Raw genomic sequence first — 11,183 nt, 5'->3', positions numbered from 1 at the left:
TTAGGCGGCAGTACAGGACGAAGTTCGAGGTAGTGGGTTGGGACATGTGTTGTATGTGTATGTGTGTGTGTACACGTGTGGGTAAGGGTGCAGAGTACTTAGTGATAAACAACCAGCACCTAGCTCTCTGTTTCAACTCGCTCTTAGAAAGTACCTTGTGTTTTCATGAACCTCAGAATCACTAGGCAATGATTTTTCTTTGTGAGCTTTTAAACCTTTAAGAATTTGTCAAGGGGGAAAGGATGCTTGCAAGAGCATAATAGGATAACATATTAAATGCATATACATGCATTGGTGGTTAGTTTAGTATGAGCTGCCTCCTCTCTTCAGGGTGACCAAGTATAGGCCAGTGAGAGGCATAGCAGCAAGCTGGAGCGGTATGCTCTTTGTGGCCAGCTGTGGGGCCATTAAAGGCCCATCTGCAGACAATAGGCTCTGTCTGAAGGGCACACACAGCCTGGTTCCTGTCCTGCTCTGCCTCACTGTGTTTGTGTATGGATGCGTATATGAGAGTACCATGCATTTCCATGCCCCATTTTTTAATCTATTACAAAGGAATACACAGAAAACACATACTTGCTCAAGCAGCTACCTCTAAATGTCAGTCAATTTAATGCATAAGCACTAAACTTTGTAATTTTCCACAACAAATTTCAATCTCTTCTCACTCATAATTTTACTTTGTGATAATTCCTTTCCTGTACTGTGGCAGAAATAAACACAATCATGTCATGATTCACTGAGGCATTTCTTGTTGAAGTCAGACATCATCGCAGATGGTGGAAAGACAGATTTCACAGTGTGATTAAAGTGTTCTTCAAAAACTGAGAAAACGAAGATCACTTTATTAAAAGGTTATCTCCTCTCAAGCACTTGACAAAACACAACAGCATGCAAAAATATAGGCGTGCATTGGAAAAACAGCTAGCTGGCCCAACCACATACCACTCAGCGCGGTTCGATCAAGCAAGCCGCAACTTCACATGCCCCAACACACACACACACACAAACACACACACACACTGCTCCTACATGCAGACACATGCAAAAATATCTGTCCCAATACTAAAATAGGCCCTGAGAGGTTGCACCTGCACCTGTGCCCTGGTCCACACCTACACACAGGTGTCAGGATGTGACACATACACACAGACAGAGAAAGAAAGATAGAAGAGAGGGAGGGGGAAAAACGAGAGCGGGTGAATCACACAACTGCGGTCGACCAAAAAGCTTTTTCTAGATATCATCTCTGTATTTTGGAGTGTAACCATGAGTGTGATTTTCATTTTTAAATAGACTTTCAGGTTGATGTGTTTAATTATAAGAAGTAGTACACACAATGCTTATTCAGTAATTGCTTATTCTCTATGATATGTAATTATATAATGTATAATAAGTCATTTATTCATAATCACGGGTTTGGGGGGAGTGAAGTGAGGGTTTAAGCAAAGTGTGTATCATACTGCATACATTAATGCCTTGAGTGTCTCATTCTGTGATTCAGTATGAGTGATCTCTCAGTGTGTATTTGTGTGTCACAGTGACTCATACCCATTCGTCCCTTAACAGTCCCTTTTTAAATGGAGCAGAAATAGGGGGAAAATAATCTAAGCAGTGGCTTAATATGCATGCATGAATACACACAATTACATGCATGACACAAAAAATAAAAGCTTGGACAAAACATATTTTATTTCCAAAATTAGATGTTATGAAAATAAAGGCAGTGCACTGCCTATGTCAATATTCACTACTTGATTCAATCAAATCAAGATATTCACAGTAAAAAGAAAACAATAACATTACATCAAGTTAGTATTGTGGTTGCGTACTGCTGTGCTACTAGTCATATTAAAAATGCATTTGAGGAAAAATAATACTTTCTCAGCTATGTCACATGAAAAAGAAATGCCATGAAAACATTCTGCCTTGTGTTCTTTGAGAGATGTCGCCACCCTGTGGAAGTTTACTGTTGCTGCAGTCCAACAGTCAGCTGCAACTATTTTATTCCATTTACCTTATGTTATTTTCCTCCTCTTTGTCTTGTTGTTTTGATTGATTGTTATGCCTTATGTAAAGCAATTTGAATTACTTTTTTGAATTGCTATAGCCTACATACAAAGTTAGTTACAGTGTAAAAACTGTATTAATATCACAGAGGTGCCAGAAAGACAGGATACAGTATACAGTGAAGCTTTGAACAAACTATTCCCTGAGACCTAGCAGTGAATTTGTCTGAATTTGCTAAAATATTCTATTATGCAAGAAAGTTTGACAGACACAATATACATTCATAATTTAAAGATCCTCTCTAAAGATGTATATAAAATACTGAATAATACTGTATACCTGATATGGTTTTTATATAAAAAAGTTACATTATCTTGTTAAATTCTTAAAATGGTACCTAATTTTTCTGTCCAAATAAAAATGATAGAATCTATAAATATGCAAATGCAAAAAAACTGCTGTACAGAAAATGTCTCCTACTTCACTGTAAAGTCCATTTCCACATCACACTTTTTTATAAGTTGAATATTAGACCATGATTGGCTTCTAAATTAAAGTGAAACTACCTTCTTTTTGTAGAAACAGCCTCCCAGTGTCAAACTCTGCACATTCATTTATTCTGCACATGAGGCTCAAATATCCAAATGTTGGGACAAGAAGAAAAACATATTTTGTAGTGGAGAGGGACTTTAACAAGTGCATCAAATTGTTTTCAAAATAAAATGTACATTAGTGCCTTAAAGAATCCTTATCCATCACTTTCTCAACACACATTTCTCACAGTTCATCCTTCTCAGCTCCAATGGGACAAGAGGCCCCAGTGCCTTTGAGGCCACAATAACCTTTAGGTACCTTCTTCAGGTACTGCTGGTGATAGTCTTCAGCATAGTAAAACTGTTGACCCTCCAGAATCTCTGTGGTAATGGGACCATAGCCTTTTTTATCCAGTTCCTATAGACAAAATACACAGACACAAATTACAGGTTAATCAGGTTATTCCAAGAAAAAAAAGCTTGATTATGTCAATGAAAATGGATATATGATATTTGAATATTTAATTTTCAGATGTATTAATAATTATACAAACACACATCACAAAAGGAATATTAGAAAAACATAGAAGAAAAAGAAAGAAAGAAAAAGGTCAGTGTATAGAGTCAAAAGAGACTCTATATAAACAGGCCTTCTGGCTAACCAGTAACCCTATGGTGGTGTAGGCAAGACCGCCAAATTTCAGTCATCAGAAAGGTGTTGTATCCTTTCCTGCGAGTATATGCAATCCTTTCAAGGGGAATATATCTGTTCATTTCCAAAGACCATCTATCAATGGGGAGAGGGGATTCAGATTTATATGTCATTGTTATGCATTTCCTGGCCACACATAAAGTGATTTCCATAAATGTAATTTGGGAATTGTCTAAAGATCTCTTGTGAAATTTCCAAATAAGCAAAGCTCAGGATCTACTGTAATAGGAAGGTAACTCATATTTTGTTCTTCAGTACATCTTGGAAATAAACTTGTACATGCAAGTAAAGTCATTCCAAATATATATTTTGTATTCAAGCTGATATATCTACACATTTCAGATGATGCTCCTGCAAGTCATTAGATGAGGCTTTAACATGCTGCTTGACATTTTAGATTTAATGGATGTACAGTGTGGGGATTTTCCTAATAAGTTTTTCCAGCTAATATCAAGCTGTATTTAACCAGTAACAAGGTAAGGCAATAGATTACAAATTATTCAAGCAATGGCACAAGATTGTTTTCCTTATTTTAAGACAGGGCTATTCTTAAAATAAGAATTCTAAGAAATGACAATGATAACACACAACAATAACCAAAAAAAGTTATTTATTCACTGGCTTTGAAAACATTACAAATATGACAATGCAGCTTAACATAACTACTGCTGAAAGTTGGTGGAGTACTCTTTTAGGTTGAGACAATGTTCAAGGTTATAATCCCTAAAACAGACCTATGCATTTGCTGTGAGGAAGTGATTCCTAGCATGCAGCATCTTCACATGCTCATATCCTGTAGCCTGTTTCCATTACCACACGCGACATACATTCATTGCTACTTTCTCAGACTGCTGTAACTTCTTCAAAATGAGCACGTCGATTAAATGGCTGTTTTATTCGGCAGTGTATCGGATGTGAACTTTCAATACCTCTCACTAATACAGTAAAGAGTTTCTGCTCCTTGACTAGAAAGCAGGGTTATTGAGTGACAGAAGAAAGGAACATCTATTTCTTTTTGTAGTGCAGCTTGCCTCTGTGGCTCTCTCTGTGGGACAAAGCATCAAAGAGTATCCGCTCTCTTTGAGAACTCCTAAAGACACTTTCACACTTACACTTTTCTAAACACCACGAGAAAAGGCTTCAAACACCCTAAAAACGCACAAATTCACATACACACATTAAACACCTCTGACAGATATATCAAAGGTATACCTGCTGTGCTGAGTGGTTTTCTCTATCTAATAATACAAGCGCTCAGTCCTTTCTAGATCAGTGCTCTTGAGAGCTGACAAAACAAGTTCGAGGTGCAGTGGGACTATCTGTGGGCAACAAGTAGCTTGCATGTAGTTCTGTACACCTCAGCACTGCGCAGCACCGAGGAGCTTTGCTTTGTGGAGGCGTCAATTGGCAAGGTTCAACAACCACCATAAAACAGAAACCGTATATTCAATCCTGGCTCAACCTGGTCTTATCAGCTCCTGCAATATAGTCTCTCTTTCTGCATGACACTGTCATGGATACTGTTGGAGTATTTAAGGAAGGACGACTTCATTCTTCTTAAGGTGATAAAATGTATACTTGTCATCCAGTGGAGGCAGGTTTTCAAGGCAGGAAAAAGGTACGGAAATGTATATCTAGACTTCTGAAGTCACTCACACAAAATAATACACTTCCTTCAAAGTATTTTTGGGCATATTTTCACCTTTATTAGATACAGTGGAGAGTGACAGGAAATGTGGGCAGAAAGAGAGAGTCATGCAACAAAGGTCCCTGACCAAGCTCGAATGGAATGTTGCAATAACATCAGCATCATCTTCAATCATCCATCATCATCTGGAACTACTTCTCCATTGTTGAACTGTGTGCACTTTATTGTTCCAAAATATGTCAATATTCAGACACTGTAGAGTTCATGAGAAGTAAAAATGCCTCAAAATGGAGTTTGAAGACAAAAATATACATAAATGGGTGGCAAAATGTTAATAAATGATCCTAGTAGGGTTTATGACTCATTCTAAAACTCTCCAAAAACCCTGCTGAGATAATTGAAAACCATTCTTCCAAAGATCTTTCGAACATTTTGAGAATAGTGCTGCTGTTCATGTTGAAAGACAGAAAAATGGGAGGGTTGCTGGTCCAAAATCTCCCTCTCCTTTATTAAGAATGTTCCAATTCTTTACATTTGTTTTTGACTGACAAAAGCGCATGTTCAGTTGTTGATTGATACGTAACATTCCTCTCAAAAAAAACAAAACAAAACCCCAACAAAACAAATCAAGCCAAACACATGCAGGAAAAGTTACAGGCCACAAGTCTGGTTAAACATATTTTGCTGTTGCTGTAACTGAGCTGAATGATGTCATGAAAATAAATTATGTTGGCTATGACAGAACAATTCCCAGTCTGTACTTGTGTGAGAGAGAGGATGCATGTAGAATAAAAAGTAAAGATCTGTATATGATCTCTAAAAAGGACATAATGTAATGGGGAGCATGTTACAGGTAGTGTATAGTTTTGTCCACATGGTGGCAGTGTGGTACTTGATGTGTGTCTGAGTGTGTCCTGGACGTGGTGCAGTGGAGTCTGTAAATCAAAGCTCTGCGCCCCACAGAGAGGCTGAGGCAGTAGCTGACCTCTAAGTCCTCAGTGGCTGCTGCTACAATGCAAGGGCTCTAATCTCCCTGCAGGAAGGACCCAACGTTCAGAAACCCAACTACAGCGCAACACGGCCTTCAGCACAGAATATCAGCCTGACAAGCATGGATGTATTTACATTTTAAATGCACTGTTGACACAGAGTAACCCATTTATCCCTGCTTTTATCCAACAGCACTCTAGTAAACCAGCCGACACAAGCATAGAGCTTTGTACATCATGGCCTAATTAATCAGTCATCACCACCAAACCACAGCAGTAGCGAAGCCTTAAGGGCAGAGGATGCTTCATGTAAGAAGAACACAATGTCCAAGAAAAGGTCTGTTATACCGAGCAGACATACACCCCCACCCTGACACCCCCGCGCTCTACATCCAGCCTTCCACAGCAGTCACAACACGGCAGCCATTTTAGATCTATAAATCAGAATGCATGGCGTCACGCCACTGTGTATAACCTTATGTGGCTTCACTCTCTCTCTCACTGCAGCAGCAGCGGCAGAGGAATGGAGGGAAGAAAGACAGACGGATGTGGAGGTTAAAAACTGCAAAAATGGAGGAGGAAATATTCGAGAGAGGAAGCGCGAACTAGATGTTCTCAAGTTGAGCTTTTTAATGCTGTTGATGATGATAATGTTTAGATGATGACTACATGGAGAGAGATCGTGTGTGTGCAAGTAGGCTATACATTTGTGCATGTATGTGTGTGTGTGAGGAGTGAAACAAATACAGGACATTTTAGGAATACATAAATGTATGTGTATATCATGGGGATGTAAATCTGTCACATTATGGGGACTCACCTTCAATTTGGAAATGAAAAGCTTGTACCCACAAGGTACAAAGTTTATATTTGGGGTTGAGACTTGGTTATGTTTAGACAGTTAGGTATGTACTGGAAATGGTTAATATTAGGTTAAATTGCCAGGGAATTCAATTAAGTCAGTGCAATGTCCTCCAAAATGACAAAAACAAGTAATGAGTGTGTGTGTGTGTGTGTGTGTGTGCGTATATGTGTGTGTGTGTGTGTGTGTGTGTGTGTGTGTGTGTCCAGGGTTGAGCTCACTCAGCCCAGTCAGCCTTTCCTTTCTTCACGCCTGTCGGAAAGACTCCCCTGTCAAAGACATGGCTGAACGGGTGAATTTCTCTCTCTCTCTCTTTCTCTCTCTCTCTCTCCATATCCCTCCATTTCTGCTTTTCTTGCTCTCTCTCTCTCTCTCCCATGTGAGCAAAGACCACAGCTTCGTGCTACCAAGTCCTCCCTGCTCTCCAGCCAAGCGAGAGAGCCCCTCTCGCCATCACCATCGCGAGAGAGTCGGCCCCGGGACACAAATAGGACGTGACATCCCGAGAGAGGGTGGAGGTGGAGGAGGAAGAGCAGGAGGAGGAAAATGTACTCTCTTCTCTTATCCTACCCCACTGTCTTGTCTCTCTCTGTCGTTTTCCCTCGGAAGGCCTACGGCTGCAGAGTGGTAGGGAAGAGACGTGCATTGACATAGAGTTTGTGACACCCGATGACTCATGGTGAAGACATTTGAAGAGGGACATGACCTCAATTCTGTGATTTATGTAATCATCCCTTAGTCCACTCCAGTTACTGATGTGTGGTTATTGCTATTTACCATTTCTCTGGTTCCTCACCTCCATCATTTTATTCATTTTTCCTGGTGTCAGTGTCTCAGTCTTGATCTTGAATTAGTACTTTATTGCCAAAGCATAAGTTTACAGTGTAAGTGTTGTAGTTCAGTATTGAGATCTTTTACATTTTTGTAAAAGCAGCAATACCTCAATGACAAATAAAAGATAAAAAGATACTAATAGAGGTTCTGCATTTATAGATTTATTTTGTTTTATTATATAAGCACCAAAATACTTTTTAAAAAAAAGAAAAAAAGAATGGTCCCTGCCCATGCTGCTCACACTGTTACACGCTTAGTTTGATCCTTCACACTGTATTATATTTTATTTTATATTTTCTTCCTCTGCGAACCTGAACGCTGGAGAACAAGAAGCCCTTCAACATCTTAAAAATGTAAGGTAGTGCGACTCTGGTAGTAGATAGACTGTGACTCTGCCTGAAAACGCACGAAATAGACTGACATGATACTTATCGACTTGTCCGCGGCACCGCGCCTGCCCTCAATGACCTCGGGGAGAGACACAGAACGGGAGTGATGGAGAGAGAGGACGAAGGAGAAAGACAGACAGGGAAGAAAAAAAAAAGAGACACGGAAATACTGCAGAGACACACAGGGAGATATGGAGTGAAGGAAAGGAGGAGAAGAGCATAGGAGATTATTGTGAGGCTGAGGGAATGAAAACAGCAGCAGTGAAAAAAACAAACACAATAATCTGAAATAGAGACATAGAAGATACTGAAAGCTTGTTCCTGTGAGGTTCTGTGAAATTCCATACATGTAAAACATTCACGTATATATCACTGTGTGTTTAAATATGTGTGAGCTAAAGGATGTGTATTCCCTGTGTGTCTGATTTTTTTTTTCTGCCCTGCTCTGTTCATCTCTCTTTCTCTCTCTCAGCACGGGTCAGGCATCCATTTTAGCTGAGCTCTAATCTTCAGCGAGCGCTCCTACATTTTGTGAGCGAGGAAGCCAACACTCCTACATTTTGAGAGGCAGAAAGGATGCACACGTACTTCAGTCTCGGAGCGAGGTAGCGCATGTTCCTACGTCTTTTTTTCCCAGGGCAGACAACAAGTAGCTCAACATCTGAAGAACAAAAAACGCAGAAGATACGTCCTGCATTTCGGTGAAAAATATGATCACATTTCAGCTGCACTGTACTTGACAATATCGCACTGACTGGATTACCCCAGCACATTTTTAAAAAGTTATCCTTGAATCATATACAACTTAAAATTTGTCCATTTTTATCTTAATCTTAAATGTCTTGTAGCTACATGGGCACAATGTCTCACAGCAAAAATATATAAATATATAAAGATATTTAAGACTTGATGTAAAAGGAAAGACAGTCTATAATATGCCAGAGTTGGGGAATAGTTGGAAGTATGTGAATGTGACTTTTGAAGACTTTCCAGAATAGGAGGCGGTGAAAACCGAACTGAGCTTGTGTGACTAGAAGCCTGCTACGGAAACCTGCTGATGCTGTGTCCCGTTTTAACAACCCTCAAGCTTCTCCTCAAGACTTCTAGCCCCAAACGACCCCCACCCCCTTTTTTTTCCCAGCCATCATCCGAACCCCCTTTCCCCCCTCCCTTCCATCTTTCAAGCTCATTAAGTTAGGATGCCTTATCAGAGGGCACACTCACCCCTCCAAGGCCCTACACACATGTATGTGCACGTACACACACACAATATCCATGCTGGCTTGATAAAACCTATTGTTCATACATGCGTGTGCACACACACACACACACACACGCACACACGCAAGTGTACACACACATATATAGAACCCCCGTTCTTTCATTTTCCTCTCCAAACCCTAACCCAACTCTAAACCCCCCACGACAACCACCCCACTCTCTCCTCCTAATCAACTCTTCCCATCCCTCTTCTCCTCTCCTCTCACTCCCAACTAACCCCCCCTCACCCAGCTCTGGGGAGACACATTTTAGCAGAGAGGGAGGGATGGAGAGAAAGAGAGAAGGGGAATGAGAGAGTGAGAGAGAGAACGAGAGAGAGAGAGATGGGGTAGACAGAGGGAGAGAAAGAGATGCACTCCTCCTCTCTGCTCTGCTGCCACAGCGGCTTGGCTACAGAAGCCTTTGATGTTCTGCAAATTTCAAATTTCATTATAGAGAACCCCCTTCTCCTCTCCCCTCTCCCTACTCCCTCCCTCTCCTCCCCCTCTCTGCTCTCGCGCTTAAACAAGCTTTTCTGCCTCACTCTCCCTCCTTCCCCCCACCCACCCCCCAGTGCTGAAGTTAAGAAACTGAAAGCCCTGCAGAAGAGACTCTTCGTATGGGTTAATTATTTATTGGGCTGTGTGTGTATGTGCCAAATGTATGTCTGTGTGTGTGTGTGCGTGTGTGTGTGTCTGTACGTACATGTGTGTGTGTGAGTCATGGGCTGGCAGTGGGGTGGAATCTGGATTTTGTGATGCCTGTCTTATCTCTGGTTGTCTTAGATCGCCTCCACCCACTCTCTCTTGTCACTCTACCGAACATGCACTCACTTCACCCGTTAGAGAGCATTGGCCTTTTAGAATAAAACGTGCACACACGGGCGCGTGCACACACACACACACACAGACGGACACACACTTCCTCTGTAGAGATGCCATTTTCAAGCCGGGCGTTGTTGAGACTCAGCATCACTGCGGCAAAGGCAACCATTTCAGGGCAGGAAGCTGCCATTTTGGTTCAGAGCGTGTCAGCTGCTTTGAGAAGATATGTGTCCCAGTGGCCCTCAGATGAAACTGGGGTGCCACTGAAGTGGCTGACAGATTGGTGGTGTCAGCAGCGTTGGTGGGTAGAGAGAAGGAGGGAAGTTTGGGTGCTGTTCCTCCTCTGGATGTTTGTAAATGTGTTTTGTGAGTGTCTGCAGAGAACTAGGTTAAGGTTCTGGTGGAGGTGACAAGACAATACTTTCAGTATAATGGCCTTTTGTGTGCTGTAACATTATCCAGTTTCATACAATTTTTGCCTGTTTTTTTTAATAAAGGCCTATGGCACAGTCACTGCATTTCTTAACTTAGTTGTCATACATTGTTATTTACAGAAGAATTTAGGCTACTCAGAGATGCCATTAACTGTCGTGTGTAGCACTATAATGTTCACAGACAGTTTTATCAAAAATCTAAAGTAGGACAGCATTCTACTTACATTGTTTCTTCATGCATTGCACAGACTTGATTTTTACCTTTGAGGATTCAGCTCCCATCTATACTAACTGAGTATTATGTTGTTTCATTATCTGATCTTGGACAGCTTTATGAAATGTTCATAATTATGTTTTAACAACATTTGAACATTTTGGGCTTTTGCATGTATGTCCAAATCTTTTCACCACATATAACAATCGATCCATTTAGTAGCTGTTGTAGAGCTTTCGCCTATTAATGTGATCAAAACTCAGTGTGTCTATGACTTATAAACCTGGGTGTTGTGTGCATAATTTGTGTGAGGCCACAGTCAGTTGATTAACAAAGGGTGGAGTCACCATCAGTTGATAGTCTGTCAGTCCTCTGATCTGATTGCCTCTCTGCTTTTCTTTTCCTGCTTTCCTCCCCCCGTTCCTGGCCTCAGCTGCCACTTCTCTCTCACCTATGACCCCAGCCCAAGGCCAA

The 11,183-nt window shown here is 40.9% G+C and overlaps 1 protein-coding gene across 1 annotated transcript in view; it reads right to left on the bottom strand.

Moving 5' to 3' along the window:
* Window positions 1–1,683: 1,683 nt before the first annotated feature.
* msrab (methionine sulfoxide reductase Ab) overlaps window positions 1,684–11,183 on the bottom strand; it is a 32,300-nt gene continuing 22,800 nt past the window's right edge. The window contains exon 6 of the mRNA XM_053336249.1: window positions 1,684–2,961. Within this exon, the coding sequence (XP_053192224.1) occupies window positions 2,788–2,961 (174 nt within the window). The 3' untranslated portion in view covers window positions 1,684–2,787. The remainder of the gene's footprint in view (window positions 2,962–11,183) is intronic.

The sequence above is a fragment of the Scomber japonicus genome, chromosome 16 (assembly GCF_027409825.1).
Source record: "Scomber japonicus isolate fScoJap1 chromosome 16, fScoJap1.pri, whole genome shotgun sequence".
Classification (NCBI taxonomy): Eukaryota; Metazoa; Chordata; class Actinopteri; order Scombriformes; family Scombridae; genus Scomber; species Scomber japonicus.
The sequence above is the reverse complement of the archived record's forward strand: the minus strand, read 5'-3'. Positions and strand labels throughout refer to the sequence as shown.